This window comes from Petromyzon marinus, chromosome 21 (genome assembly GCF_048934315.1).
Source record: "Petromyzon marinus isolate PM22_M1 ecotype Great Lakes invasive population chromosome 21, UKy_Petmar_22M1.pri1.0, whole genome shotgun sequence".
NCBI classification, from domain to species: Eukaryota; Metazoa; Chordata; class Hyperoartia; order Petromyzontiformes; family Petromyzontidae; genus Petromyzon; species Petromyzon marinus.
Genome location: NC_133687.1, coordinates 5,188,984 through 5,204,862, shown reverse-complemented (window position 1 = coordinate 5,204,862; position 15,879 = coordinate 5,188,984). Strand labels below are relative to the sequence as shown.

The following is a 15,879-nucleotide window of genomic DNA, read 5'->3' as shown; positions in this document are numbered from 1 at the left end:
TCAACCACTCACCCTCGCTCAACCACTCACCCTCGCTCAACCACTCACCCTCGCTCAACCACTCACCCTCGCTCAACCACTCACCCTCGCTCAACCACTCACCCTCGCTCAACCACTCACCCACCCACACACACTCACCCCCACTCAACCACTCACCCACACACACTAACAACAACAACAACAACAACCGCCATTCGCCACTAAGTGGCGGTGACGTCACCACGACGCTTGTGCCAGGCTATGTGCACCGTGAGGCCACGTGAAGTGTCGAACGCCCGCTGGCAGGAGGTCACGGGGCAGACCCAGGTGCCACGGGTCGACTGACTGAGATGACTGGCTGATGCACCACCTGTGCCCCCTACTGTGCCAACCTGCTGTGCTTTAGCCACCCGGCGCTCCGCTCGTTTTTGTGAGCGTCGCTCCTCCGCTCTCCGTTGTTGTTGGAGGGCGACTGTCTTCAACTGCCCAGTAGTATCCTTCACGAGCCTCCTCCACAGAGGCCGATCTTGACACCGCTGGTACCAGTCATCGGCAAGTCCACTCAGCTCCACGTCCTCCTGTACCACATCACTCCATCTCTTCTCTAGCCCGTGCCGCGCCTGTTTAACCGCCTCGATCCGGCCGAACAAAAGCTGTTTCGGCATGCGGTGGCTGGACATGCGGGCTACATGACCCAGCCAACGCAGTCTTGCCTACCGGAGGAGCTCACCAATGGGACCTTGCCCAGATCTTTCAAGGATTTGTGAGCTCCTCGCACAATCCAGCCTGGTTAAACCCAGGATGGACCATAGGCAGGCTAGCCTAAATGTTTCTAACCGGCGAAGATGTTCCATTAAGGGGGGGTCCACGTTTCGCAAGCGTAGAGATGGGAGGGAATGACCGTGGCCGCGTAGACCTGCAGCTGAGTGCGGAGCGACAGACCAGGTAGCTTCCATACAGCGGCACGCAACCGATGAAAAGATATTGCCGCTCGACTGATTCGGAGTGAGATCTGTGCTGTTAAACTGGAGCCGGTCAAAACCACACTGCCCAGGTATGGGAAACTCTCCACTACTGCCCCATCACCAATTGGGAGTTGTGGGGGTGGAGTGTCCGATGGTACAAAATACCCAGGCAGGTGCTTAGTTTTGGTGGGGCTGATAGTAAGGCCCCATCTCTAAGTGGCACGCTCCAGTCTCAACAGCAGCGTCTCCAACTCCTCCTCTGAATGAGCAGCTATTACCAAATCATCGGCATACATAACGTGGTTGAGCAATAAGGAGCCATCCCTTGACCACACCCGGGCATTGATCAGCCTTCCATTATATCTGTACCAAATGGAGATTCCCCCGGTACAGCTATTGAAGGCTTCGCGAACTACGTGGTCAAAATAGATGTTAAATAATGTGGGAGCTAGAGGACATCCCTGTCGCACCCCAAGGTGTACAGGGAATGGCTCTGACTCCCGGCGACGTAGTTTTACCCGGGCCCGCTCACCATCATGAAGGTCCTTAATGATCGTGAGCAGGGGGTCATGGACTCCAAAAGCATGAAGAACAACCCACAGCCCAGGCCTACTGATGGTATCATAGGCCTTGACCACGTCAATAAAGCAGAGATGTAGGTCTTGTTGGAATTCCCTACGCCTCTGCTTTAGCAGACGGACAGAAAAATGGCATTTGTGCAGGACCGCTCTTTCCTGAAACCGCATTGGGGCTCCGCAAGCCTCTCTTCAGCGTGCCTGGCAAGGCGATGTTCGATAATCCTTGCCAGGACCTTTCGCGGCACATTGAGGAGTGAGATGCCCCTGTAGTTGTTACAATCTGTGCAGTCGCCCTTCTTAAAGAGGGGGACCACCAGGCCATCCTTCCAATCCTGCGGAACCCATCCAGTGGTCCAGACTGTTGTTATGATGTCAGAGTGCAGTCTGTGCACAAACGCCACCCTCCCTCAGCATTTCCCACTCAACCACATACACCCACACACACACCCACTCACACACACTCACCCACACACACACTCACCCACACACACTCACCCCCACTCAACCACACACACACACACTCTCCCACACACATCCACACTAAACCACACTCACCCCCACTCAACCACACTCAACCACACTCACCCCCACTCGCCTACACCTTCCTCTACCCCCCCACGCGCCCCCCTTCCTCAGGATGCACGAGGACGGCTGTGGCTACGCGTGCCTTGTGATTGGCCGGGCGGGGTCACGTGACGCAGGCTGGTACTCGGTCTCCTGCCGCTCGCGCTCCGGGCTCCTGGCATCGTGCACGGCGCGCGTCACCGTGCAGCCCCGATACGGTGACCATGGCAACGCCACGCCCCCCCCATCGCAACGCCACGCCCCCCCATCGCAACGCCACGCCCCCCCCCCCTCCTCGCATAACAACGCGCGCTTTCTCACTGCCGTGGCGACACATTCCCTCTTTACTCTTTGGTTCTATTGGGTAAAGTCACGTAGGTGAAAATAAAATAAAAAATCACGACGTTTCGGCCACAACACAAGCGGCCTTCATCAGGCGAAGGGACGAGACTGTCTGGATGCACAGCCTTTCATCATCGCTATGGCGACGTGCGGTGTGGGACAGTGCCGAAGCGCGTGACCTCTACTCGCTGCCTCCACTCTCATGGTGCGGCCAATTACTGTGCAAGCCCCCTGGAGGTCACCCCCACCCCCCCCCCCCCCCATACAATCCCCACGGGTACCCCTAGGGCCCATGTGAACACCTCTAATCCGAGCGCGGTGGCCCAGCGGTAGCGCGTTCCCTGCTTAATGCCGCGGCTCGCGGGTCGAATCCAGTGGCCGCCCTGCTGAATACTGCGGTGTGTATTGGCCCTTAAACTAAACATTGCTCCATCTCCTTCACGCAGTGCTCGTTAAAGATCCCGTGACGTCGTTCGCGTGAGTGGGGCTATTGTGGCGGCGTCACAAATCCACATTGCGCTAAATATTGAAAACCGACCCCAGTAGAGCGCTCAATTGCAATGACACACAGCAGCACTCTCTCTCTCTCTCCCAGCAGCAGACTCATTCCCCAGGTCCCTTTTACAAACGAGACTCCTCCTGTACGCTGGTCTCTTGCGTTCTCATCCGGTCACTCGGCCTACACTTCAACTCTTGTGTCCTTCCGTGTGCGTCTCTCCCCCACGGCCGCGTGCAGGGCCGTCACCCACGTCCCCGGAGCCCCTCCCATGGGGGTGCGAGCGTCGCAGCGGAGGGCGCTACGCCGCGCTGGGGGGGCTCGGAGCCGCAGTGCGAGCCGCCTTCGCCCCCCGCAATGCCCTCTGAACCCCCCCCCCCCACCCACCGCCGCGTCCCCGCCCCTAGACGCACGCTGTCCCATGGCGCCTGTCCTGCGAGGACGATGATGACGATGAGAGCCATGACAGTCACGAATGGTTTCCGATGGAGCTGCCCTCCTATACTCTCTTCAAACGCATACGACGGGGCGGCCCCCCGTGGAAGCTGTCACGCGGCAGCGTTCGTCTGCTGCCAGTGAGCGGGGCGACGATTGCTGCTGGGGCGTCCACTCCCGGTGGAGTCACTTGGCAGCGCAATTTTTCAAATTTGCCTCTTTTTGGATACGTGACGGCGGCACACGGTGGCCTATGTCGAACGGCATCGCGAGATCTTTTTAACGTCCGCTGTGAGTGAAGCAGGCGGCGCGTGATGGTATTGTTCCGGTTGATACGCGCAACTAGCGGTATTAACCATGGCGGCCGCCGGACTCCAACCACAAACACCTCCCAACTGCTGGGTCACTGCCCCAAATCGACTCCGAATTGTGGTCCCTGAGCTCGCGATGGGCGAGGGAGGAGTAGCGGGAGGGAGGGGAGAGGAGGAGGGGGGGGAGAGGGAAGAAGGGAGGGAGAGGAGAGGGAGGGGGAGAAGAGGGAGGGAGGGTAGATGAGGAGGAGGAGTAGAGGGAGGGAAGAAGGGAGGGGGAGGAGAGGGAGGAATGGGGGAGAATTAGAGGGAGGGGGAGGAGGAGAGGGAGCAGAGAGGAGAGGAAAGGGTGGAGAGGGAGGAGGAGAGGGGTGGAGGGAGGACAGGAAGAGGGAGAATTAGAGGGAGGGGGGAGGAGGAGAGTTAGGGGGGGGGGGGAGAAAATTACAAATATTACATAGAAAACATAGGGGAACATAGACATGGAGTAAGGAGAGGGGGTCGAGAGAGAGGGAAGGGGTAAGGAGAGCAGAACGTGAAATCTTTTGTGAAATCTTTCATTTAAAAAAGGGGGTGGGGGGGGGGTTACATAAAGCAAAGCATTGAAAAAAACGAAATGATGAACGAAGCAAAGTGCCGAATACACCGAGCATCTTCTTGTTTCCTCTGATCGTAAAAAAAAGAGAGAGGGGAGGAGGGAAGAGGAAATGAAAGAGGAAGGAGAAGAGGGAGGGGAGAGGGAGGAGAGGAAGGGGGTAGGAGGGAAAAGGGAGGGGGAGGAGGAGATAGATGAGGGGAGGAGGCGGATGGGGGAGGAGGAAAGGGGTAGGAGATGGAGACCTGCAGGGTGGGGGAAGGGGCAGAAGATGCAGCAGCCACGGCAGCTAATCGAGGGCGATATAGCCAATGTGTTCCAGCCACTAGAGGCCGCTATGTAAGTGCTATTTTGTCTACTCTTCAACACTGGCCAATGCGTCTTGCTTTACCCCACCACGTCCACGCAACGAACGAACCCTGCCGATCCTCGACTTCACGGCGGTGGGGGTTAGGGGTGGGGGGGTAGGGAGCCCATTAACAGGGCGGCTGCTGCTTGTTGAGGAGGGGGGGGGGAGAAACTTGACCCCCCCCCGCCCCTCAATGGTTTCAGCTGTCGTGCCGGGAGTTGGAATGGAAACGGCGACCTCTGCATCACCAGGCAGGGGCGCAACTATGGCGGGGGGGGGGGGGTATTCAGCAGCGTCATGCGAAATCTAGACGGCTACAAAGAAAAATCCAAGAACCGTAAATGCCAAAAAAAAAGTTGCAATGGGAAAAAAAAAATTCCAAAAAATACAGCGTACAATAGTCACGTGACTGGCTGGCGTTTGTGACCGAACAAGCACACTTTTTTTGCCAAATGACATGCGCATGAAAGCAAGACGCATGACAACTTGAGTATTGTTACCTTTAAATATTTGTATTAATACTCCCACCGTGAGACGGTCTTCCTCAACCCAATACACGGTGCAAGTGAAATAATATAATGCTATAGCCTACATTGTTTTCATACGGGTTAAAACATCCGTAACTATTTCAGGAAAAGTGAGTCGGGAGGGGGCCCAGTCCTAGCTTGCATTACCCCCCCCCCCCCCCCCCCGTTGAAATATGTAGTTGCGCCCTTGCTCAAAAGGATGAATATATAGGCGACGTTTCGGGAAATGGGCCTTCTTCAAAGTGTCTAAAAAACTACCAGGCAAGGCCCACCGATCAATATAGCTCTTTTTCAGAAGCGACGAAGTGGATTGTGGAAATTTATTGCAGCCACATACTCTAAACACGTTTCATTTCAGTCTGCCATGAAAAAGGCCCATTGCCCAAAACGTCGGCCATCATGTACATAGGCGTTTTTTCCCCTGAAAGCAACGAAGATGTTGACACGGCACACGGTCGAGTCGGTTGGCCGAGATCTTCTGCTGCTTCTCAACACAGGGTGCTGCCCTGCTCGCTGAGACTTTTTCAAACGGATTCCTCAGCCCGTGTCACGCAGGGGAGGATTGTTCGGATTTATTCTGTTTGAGTTCGACTCCACTCATAAACCGACTGTGGTTCACTCCATCGCCCCTTGGTGCTGCAGCTTTCTGGTGGAACGAGTGGTGATGGGGGGGGGGGGGGGCGTGGCGATTGTGTCAGTGATGAAGTTGCGATGTGGTCTAGCGTTGGGGGCACCCCCAGTGGCAGCTATCCCTGTGCAGTAGCCGGCTACCAGGCGTGGGCTATGCCTGCCGTGGGTGTGTAATCACAAACGTGTAATTTGCGGCGTTGTTTTCAAACTTAGACCGTGACGCTGGAACAACATACTGGCCGACTCTCGCAGACATCAGGAAATTATTTCCCTCCCACCGAGCGAAGCAGGGGCGCGCGGTGTTGTTGTGTACGGTTGAGACGAGCCCAGTATTAACCAGGGCGGCATGCCGGAATAGAACCGCCAACGTCTGCAACAAGCGGCGCGTGACGCCGGGCTGCCAGGGCGTTGCGTCCAACTGCGGTGAAGCTGCTGGCGACTCGCAGCACCGTGCAGCACACCCAGGTTCAATCCCCGACTCGGGCGTCGCTGTGTGCGCCGCGCCCGCCCGCCCTGTTCTCTAGTGAGACCGTGAGGGTATGACGAGTTTCGCCGTCCTGCAATGGGGTTTTCCTCCTCCCATAGCTAAACTTACACGCGCAGTTCCACTGCGTATCGGAAAAACAACACCGCTCGGCCAAACCGCCGATGCCGACATTCCCTGCAAATGTCACCAACTGGGATCGCACAACAGCAGCAGCAGCAGGCAGCAGCACCACCACCATCGCCCCCCCTCCCCCCGGTGTTGCGAGGAAGTTGGCGGGACGACCCCTACCCTGAACACGACGAGAGCCTCGAGTGCCCGGCGAGGCCACCCCGTGTGAACGAGCGGAGCTGGACGCCTTTCGAGTGCCGTTGCGCCGTGCGTCCCTCGTGCGCGTTTCGGGATCGTGACGCGTCGGCACGAGGTCCACATGAAAAGGCAGCGGCTGCTGCTGCAGCTGCTGCAGGAGATGGTCGAGGTTGATGGTATGGGGGGGGGGGGGGGTGTTAGGGGTCCCAGTGCACGGAGGGGGGGTTCTGGGGGGGGTGTTAGGGGTCCCAGTGCACGGAGGGGGGTTCTGGTTTGCAATCGGAAGGACGCGTGTGCCAAACCAACGTTGGTCCAGAGTTGTGTTTGCTCAGAGCAAATGCTGCCGAAATTATCCACTTCCAGTAGGCAAGGTCGGGTGTGGCGGGGGGGTAAAACGTGTCAGGTTTTTTTTCCATTTAGAGGCAAATGGAAGCAGGAGGCGCGGTGTCCGTGTGAACCCGTGGGCTCAGACACTCCGCCATCTCCTGGCGAGCCAGGGCATAGCTCCTCCTCGACACCCACGGGGGGGGTACGAGGGGGGGTACGGGGGGCGGGGGGGTACAGGAGGGAGGTTCATGACATTTGTGCGATCCATCATCCCTCTCTGCAACCTCCACAACGCTGGACTCCGAGGCCCCATTTGTCCTCTCAACCGCACACGAACCTCACGCCCCCCCCCCCCACCCGGTCACGCCCCCCCCTACCCGCTCAGTCACCCCCCCCCACTCACCCGCCGCCCCCCCCCCCCCCCACCACCCGCCCACTCACACTCACCGCCCCCCACCCGCTCACTCACGCTCACCCGCACTGGAAACTCGCTCACCGCGGTGCTGCCTCAGTGTTTATTATTCACAACGTGACCCCGACCCCCGCCCCGACCGTGACCCGCCGGCCATGACCTCCTGGCCGCGACCCCCCCCCCCCCCCAGCCGTGACCCTACACCAGGTACTTGAAGCTGAACGTGTGGTCGCACGAGAGGCGCCGGCCCCGGCAGCGGCAGCACAGCTCCTGGCGGTGCGGGCGGCTCAAGTCCACGCCGGGCGCAGCCACAACGCCAGCTCCAGCAGCACCGACCGCACCAGCAGCCGAGTCGGCCGCACTAGTGCGGACACCGCCACTCCGCCTCTACATGGGGGTGGGGGGGGGTATGTGAGAGACCATGATAAAGATGATAGGAGAGAAGTGGGGGGGGGGGGGTATGGAGAGCAGTCAGATGAACAATTGTAGACCCCCCCCCCATCATCCCCTATCCCCCAACCACCCCCCACCTTGAGCACGATTTCCTCCACGCGGTAGGGGTTGTACTCCTGCGAGCAGCCGCGACAAAGCTGCTTGAAGTACACCTGGGGGTAGGGGAGGGCGGCACGGGGGGAGGGAGTATGAATGTAACCCGCAGTCTCGCACAGGTAACCCGCAGCCTCGTACAGGTAACCCCGCAGCCTCGCACAGGGTAACCCCGCAGCCTCGCACAGGGTAACCCCGCAGCCTCGCACAGGGTAACCCCGCAGCCTCGCACAGGGTAACCCCGCAGCCTCGCACAGGGTAACCCCGCAGCCTCGCACAGGGTAACCCCGCAGCCTCGCACAGGGTAACCCCGCAGCCTCGCACAGGGTAACCCCGCAGCCTCGCACAGGGTAACCCCGCAGCCTCGCACAGGGTAACCCCGCAGCCTCGCACAGGGTAACCCCGCAGCCTCGCACAGGGTAACCCCGCAGCCTCGCACAGGGTAACCCCGCAGCCTCGCACAGGGTAACCCCGCAGCCTCGCACAGGGTAACCCCGCAGCCTCGCACAGGGTAACCCCGCAGCCTCGCACAGGGTAACCCCGCAGCCTCGCACAGGGTAACCCCGCAGCCTCGCACAGGGTAACCCCGCAGCCTCGCACAGGGTAACCCCGCAGCCTCGCACAGGGTAACCCCGCAGCCTCGCACGGGTAACCCCCAGCCTCGCACGGGTAACCCCCCAGCCTCACACAGGGTAACCCGCAGCCTCACACAGGTAACCCCCAGCCTCGCACAGGGTAACCCGCAGCCTCGCACAGGGTAACCCCCAGCCTCGCACAGGTAACCCCAGCCTCGCACAGGTAACCCCCAGCCTCACACAGGGTAACCCCCAGCCTCGCACAGGTAACCCCCAGCCTCGCACAGGTAACCCCCAGCCTCGCACAGGTAACCCCAGCCTCACACAGGTAACCCCCAGCCTCACACAGGTAACCCCCAGCCTCACACAGGTAACCCCCAGCCTCGTACAGGTAACCCCAGCCTCACACAGGTAACCCCCAGCCTCACACAGGTAACTCCCAGCCTCACACAGGGTAACCCGCAGCCTCGCACAGGGTAACAGGGTAACCCGCAGCCTCACATAGGTTACCCCCAGCCTCACACAGGTATCCTGCGGCGCCACGGCCTGGGAACAACTCTGCAAGCGCCGCGAGACTCGTCCCCCCCCCCCCGGCCCCCCACACCGAGCACACCCCGCAAGGTCCTGGCGGGGGATTGCCTGGCACGACGGGTTTGTCCCCCACGGTTTCCCGGTGCCGGGAGACTGGCCCACCCTCGCAGGACAGGTCACATCGCAGTGCCCCCCCCCGAGTTGGCTTCATATTGTATGGGCGAAAAGTTTTCACCGGGCCAGCCGCAATGAGTCATTCACGACATCGGGGGGGGGGGCGAGCAGAGCAGACCAGGAGGTCAGGGATCGCAGCGACACGATCTCCCCCGGCCCCAGAACGAATACACACAACAGTAGGGTGTGCATTCGCCATCCTTCCAGATTAACCAGGATGAGTGACAAATTAACGAGTACGGGTGGATAGGCAATGGGTCGCAGAAGTAACAGTCGCAGTGCTCCATGTAAGAGAAGAAAACGAGCGATAATCACAGGTAGGCGCACGATTTGCCACGCAGGAGAACGTAACCCTGGATTTTTGAAGTCAGGGTGGGGTGGGGGGGGATAAAAATGGGAGCCTGGGACCGTTCAAGATCTTGTCTTTAAACCTCTTTGGCCGCCAAGACACCACCACTCCTTGCCGTCCTGCCTTCGAGCCACTCGCAGCGTCCGTGCAACGCCAGCGAGTGCCGCCACGAGACCGTGATAGGTAAAGTTCTCGTTCGTCATCCTCCCCCCTCCGACTCGCAGCGTCCGTGCGATGCCGTGAGTTACAGCTGCGAGGTACACGTGACGGGGCGTCTGAGTATCCGGGGGGGACTTGGGCAGCAGTAAGGCTAGGGCTCTGCTCGCAGAATATTCCCTCTGGGCAGTGCGGGGTTTGCGCCGACAATAAAAGTTAGAACAGAGCGCAGGCGTGGGGTGTGTCTGGTGTGTGTGGGGTGTGTCTGGTGTGCGTGGGGTGTGTCTGATGTGCGTGGGGTGTGTCTGATGTGCGTGGGTGTGTCTGGTGTGTGTGGGGTGTGTCTCATGTGTGTGGGTGTGTCTGGTGTGTGTGGGGCGACTGCGTGGGCGAACGCGCGGCGAGAGAGAGGGAAGGCAGAGCCGCAGGTGAGAGCGGGCGTGCTGCTGCGTGCTGTGTCAGCGACAGCTGCGGTGTGCGCGTCGGGGTTAACGCCATGCAGCGGTGAGCCAGCGCTACAGCCATGTCCCCCTCGGAGAGGGCGGGGGCCCGGCGGGAGTCGGGCGGATGGCCGGAACCCGCCCCCCCCCCACACCTGCCCAGCGAAGGCGGTGGGGGGGGGTGGACGTCGGGACCCACAATCCACGCCAAATCACGTAGACACAAGCGACTGGTGCGAGTGAGCGCGTGAGCGCGCCAGGTGCGAGTGAGGGAGCGTGGCACCTTGCTGGTCCCCGCCACGCACCACACGTAGGCGCTCCCCAGCGCACGTTGCACACGCGGCAGTGGTAATAGCCGTACTTCTGCTCCAGGAACTGTAACGCAGAGAGACGCGCACGCCTGAGACGCGCGCAGGGATATGCAGTCCCCAGCCCCCTCTGCCCCCTCTGCCCCTCCAAGCCCCCTCTGCCCCGCTGCCCCCTCCAAGCCCCCTCTGCCCCTCCCCTCCAAGCCCCCTCTGCCCCTCCCCTCCAAGCCCCCTCTGCCCCTCCCCCTCCAAGCCCCCTCTGCCCCTCCCCTCCAAGCCCCCTCTGCCCCTCCCCTCCAAGCCCCCTCTGCCCCTCCCCTCCAAGCCCCTCTGCCCCTCCCCTCCAAGCCCCCTCTGCCCCTCCCCTCCAAGCCCCCTCTGCCCCTCCCCACCAAGCCCCCTCTGCCCCTCCCCTCCAACCCTCCCCCCCCCCCTTTAAACGCAAGGGTCTCACCTGGAAGCGTGTGCCGCCCACAGTGCGGAGTGGATCCTGCAGCCCAGGGAACGCGCGTACCTGCACCCCGCACACCACACTCAGCTCTCTCACCACTCACTCACCACACTGCATAGAATCTCACACCGTACGTACACAGCCAGACCACCCCCCTCCCCCTCACCTGCGCTCCCTGCTCTCCTCTGGGTTCTGCTCCAGACTTTTCCGAATCCACTCCGGACTTTCCAGCATCTCCTGCAGGTTTCTCCGACTCTGCTCGGGCCTTTCCGACTCCGCTCCGGGCTTTTCTGACTCCGCTCCGGGCTTTTCCGACTCCGCTCCGGGCTTTTCCGACTCCGCTCCGGGCTTCTGGAGATCCGATCCCCGGTTTTTGCCGCCTGCTCGGCCTCGGGCAGCTCTGCTCCAGGATCCGCACTGGGCTTCTTGTCACGATCTGCCCCGGGTTTCCCTGTAAATTAACCGCACCCCCTCTCAATTTTGTATACGGTAAAAAAAGATATTTTGTCAACACTGCGGCCCTTAAAGAACAATAGGCAACGTTTCGGGCAATGGTCCTGCGTGAGCACCTAAAATATATTTTTTCCACTATGCTCGGTATTATTATTTTTTTACCCAGAGAAGCATCGTCGAGTCTCAAGACTCGTGTTGAGGAGGGTCCCTGCCGGGTTTTGGCGCAGCAGCTAGGCATGCTGCTGCGTGATCCCGATTGGGTAATTTGAATAAACCCAGAACATGGGGAGAACAAACTCTAGTGGGGGATCGAACCAAGCAAGTTATTGCTGCGAGGGTGTCACCACTGAGCAACTAACCTGCTCCTCCCCATACATCCCCTCTATCCCCCCCCCCATGCACTTCTATCCCCCCCCCCCCAATGGCCCTCCCCCTCTATGCCCCTCCTACTGCATCCCCCACAGACACGCCCCCCCCCACCCCACCTCTGCTCCTTGGCCTCACGGCTGCGCGTGCCTCCTTGGGCACCTCCCCGGCAGACTCCACAGCCTCAGGCTTCGGCCCCGGCGCCTCCTCCGCCTGCTGGTCCCCGGCTCCCCGCTCCTCCACGTCCTTGGCCTGCTGGGTGGACACCACGACCCCCACGGGTCCCCTCGCCGCGTCCCCCGCGAGCTCCGGGAGCTCCAGGAGGCGCGGGGCGGCTCCCGGGGGGAGCGTGGGGAGCAGGCGGGGGGACACGGGGGAGTAGAGGCCGGGTCTGGCTCGCGGGGGGCGCATGAAGCCCAGAGCCGGGCGGACCTAGGAGGGGGTACGGGGGGGGGGCAGCTTCAGGATGCAAGTTGACTTTGTGCGACCAGGTGACGAGCACACAGGGACCTGGCTCACCAGAATGACGACAACAAACCTAATTGTGGAGACTGCAACTAAGCAAATAAAAACTACAGACTACGTATTTTTTTTTACCAGGTAAGGGGTCCGAACAGAGCTTTACTTAAGCTTTTTGAGAAGCCACTTGGCTCTCACACGCGATATAGCTCAGCGAAGTGGCTTATCATGTGAAAATTGCTAGCAGCCGTAAAAAGGCACGTGTCTAAACGTGGAGCGCAAACCCGGGGGGCCAGGAGAAAAGAAATCCACGCGAGCGAAGGCAATTCGAGCAAAAAACAGAGAATATAATGCACAATGTTAAATATTTACATGCACAATGAATATTTACCCTTGAGGGCAGGGTCTCACTGGGGGGGGAAGGGGGTCTCACTGGGGGGGGGGGGGGGGGAGGGGGTCTCACTGGGGGGGGGGGGGAGGGGGTCTCACTGGGGGGGGGGGGGAGGGGTCTCACTGGGGAGGGGGAGGGGGTCTCACTCGGGGGGGGGAGGGGGTCTCACTGGGGGGGGGAGGGGGTCTCACTGGGGGGGGGGGGGGTCTCACTCGGGGGGGGTCCTCACCGCGGGGGACGGAGTGGTGGGCAGAGCTGTGGGCGGGGTCACAACTGGCTCCGCCCACCACGGCGAGAGGCCGCGGCGCCGCAGCTGCACGAGGGTGCGCGATCCCAGCGTGCACTGCGCGCCCGAGTCACGTTTCGGGGCTCGCCTAGCAACCACAGCCACATAGCAACCATCAAGCCATCACCATTGCCACCACAACTAACCTGGAAACCACCATAGCAACCACAGTGGCATAGCAACTGCCATAGCAACCAGGACCAAATAAAAAAAACACGACCTCCCCACTTCTGCTCCACCACCCATCTCCAATCCCCCACCCCCCAAATCCCCCCCCCCCCCAAAATGCCCCCCCCAATCTCCACCCCCCCCCAAATCTCCACCCCCCCCCCCAAATCTCCACCCCCCCCAAATCTCCACCCCCCCCCACCCCCAAATCTCCACCCCCCCCCCAAATCTCACCCCCCCCAACCACATCCACCCCCCCCCAAATCTCCACCCCCCCCCAAATCTCCACCCCCCCCCAAATCTCCACCCCCCCCAAATCTCCACCCCCCCCAAATCTCCACCCCCCCCCAAATCTCCACCCCCCCCCAAATCTCCACCCCCCCCCAAATCTCCACCCCCCCCCAAATCTCCACCCCCCCCAAATCTCCACCCCCCCCAAATCTCCACCCCCCCCCAAATCTCCACCCCCCCCCAACTCTCCACCCCCCCCCAAATCTCCACCCCCCCCAAATCTCCACCCCCCCCCAAATCTCCACCCCCCCAAATCTCCACCCCCCCCCAAATCTCCACCCCCCCCCAAATCTCCACCCCCCCCCAAATCTCCACCCCCCCCCAAATCTCCACTCCCCCCCAAATCTCCACCCCCCCCAAATCTCCACCCCCCCCCAAATCTCCACCCCCCCCCAAATCTCCACCCCCCCCCAAATCTCCACCCCCCCCAAATCTCCACCCCCCCAAATCTCCACCCCCCCCCCAAATCTCCACTCCCCCCCAAATCTCCACCCCCCCCCAAATCTCCACCCCCCCCAAATCTCCACCCCCCCCCAAATCTCCACCCCCCCCACAAATCTCCACCCCCCCCCCCAAATCTCCACCCCCCCCCCCCCAAATCTCCACCCCCCCCCCAAATCTCCACCCCCCCAAATCTCCACCCCCCCCCCAAATCTCCACCCCCCCCAAATCTCCACCCCCCCCCAAATCTCCACCCCCCCCCAAATCTCCACCCCCCCCAAATCTCCACCCCCCCAAATCTCCACCCCCCCCCCAAATCTCCACCCCCCCCCAAATCTCCACCCCCCCTCAATCTCCACCCCCCCTCAATCTCCACCCCCCCCCCTGAATCTCCACCCCCCCCCTGAATCTCCACCCCCCCCCTGAATCTCCACCCCCCCCCCTGAATCTCCACCCCCCCCTGAATCTCCACCCCCCCCCCCCCCTGAATCTCCACCCCCCCCTCAAATCTCCACCACCTCCTCAAATCTCCACCCCCCCCCCCTCGAATCACCACCCCCCCCCTCAATCACCACCCCCCCCTCGCATTCTCCACCGCCCCTCCTCAATCTCCACCCCCCCTCCTCAATCTCAAACCCGCCCCCCCCTAATCTCCCACCCCCCCACCACCTCCCCTTTCCCACCCCCCCCCCCCCAACACTCCACACTCACCACCCTCCCCCCACCCCTCCTGCTCACCTGCACACCCGCGTCACGGGTCGTCACCTCCCCATAATTTCCGCCGGCCGCCTCTCCCGCGCTCCGCGTCTTTTCCCCTGCTGGTGGCGAGGCGGAGGCGGCAGCGGCGGCGGAGACCGCCTCGCCGTGGTGGCGAGGGCTGTGGTGAGGGCTGTGGTGAGGGTTGTGGTGAACGTTGTGGTGGTTGATGAAAGCAGCAGAGCCCGCGCTGGGGGGCGAACGGAGGGGAGAGGGGGGAGAGCGCAGAGCCTCCCACGGCTGCCGCGCCTGGAGAACGGGTCAGAGATCAAATGGTCGTGATGTTGTCATGCGAGCTCCCCCACACGCCTCCCTGTCGCTCTGCTATCGCTGCTTCCTCTCCACGGTGGTCACGGGACACGTCAACTTCACGCATCGATTCCTTCACCAACACTGCAGGGCCACGCCAACACATTGACACACCATCGCAGAGTCACGCCAACACATTGACACACCATTGCAGGGCCACGCCACCACATTGACACACCATCGCAGGGCCACGCCAACACATTGACACACCATCGCAGGGCCACGCCACCACATTGACACACCATCGCAGGGCCACGCCACCACATTGACACACAATCGCAGGGCCACGCCAACACATTGACACACCATCGCAGGGCCACGCCAACACATTGACACACCATCGCTCTCGACCACATCATAATCATCCTCACCGCTTACCAGAGGTGGGGGTCCGCTGCCCCGCGTGTCGCTCTGCGTTGCCGCCATCGCCATCACCCCCCGTGCATCGCTGCCCTCCATTGGGGGCAGCCACGCGCCGGGCCCCCCCGCCACAGGACCCCCGTAGCGGCGCCGCTTCCACAGCGTGGGGGGGCGCAGCGCTCCCCCCGCGTAGAAGTAGGGCGAATAGTGGGGGGTACGAGGCGTAAGGGGGGCACGGAGGACACGCATAGGGGGGCAGCCCTTCGCACTGCATTGCGAACGGGAGGGGGCCCAACCCGGACCCCGACCCGGACCCCAACCGCCCGGACCCGACCCCTGACCTCACCCGATCAGACCCGGACCGATCCGTGTCGAGAGAGCCGACTCAGAGCCGACTCAGAGCCGGCACCCCCCCCCTCCACTCACCCGCCCCCCGCCCCCCGCTCCGCAGCCTCGGTTCTGAGCGAGTCTCCGATCCCTCCACCCCCTGGTCCAAGATTCTCCGTGGGCCCAAAGTCTCGAGGGGGTCCCCCCTGAGGTTTTACCCCAAGTCCCCTGAATCTCCGGTCCTGAATCTCCGGTCCCGAGTCTCCGCGTTTCAGCGCAGAGGCGCGCGCCGCACCTGCCGCGCGCCTCTTAACTGCTCGTACTCATTAGAGCGCCACGTGACCAATTAGCGCGCCGCGTGACCAATGAGCGGACCACGCGGGTAACCATCGCGCTAATTGGCGGCGCGTGCGCGAGGCGACCGGTGAGCGCGCGCCAC

General features: G+C 61.5%; 1 protein-coding gene and 1 pseudogene across 2 annotated transcripts in view; one reads left to right on the top strand and one right to left on the bottom strand.

Moving 5' to 3' along the window:
* The window catches only part of LOC116944486 (uncharacterized), a 43,797-nt gene extending 39,952 nt beyond the window's left edge, over window positions 1-3,845 (top strand). For both annotated transcript variants that reach the window (XM_032958127.2, XM_032958126.2), the window contains 2 exons: window positions 2,159-2,304; window positions 3,165-3,845. In XM_032958127.2, coding sequence (XP_032814018.1) covers window positions 2,159-2,304; window positions 3,165-3,292 — 274 coding nt within the window. In that variant the 3' untranslated portion in view covers window positions 3,293-3,845. The remainder of the gene's footprint in view (window positions 1-2,158; window positions 2,305-3,164) is intronic.
* A 3,622-nt stretch (window positions 3,846-7,467) lies between these two features.
* Window positions 7,468-15,745, bottom strand: LOC116944341 (uncharacterized; annotated as a pseudogene).
* Window positions 15,746-15,879: the final 134 nt, after the last annotated feature.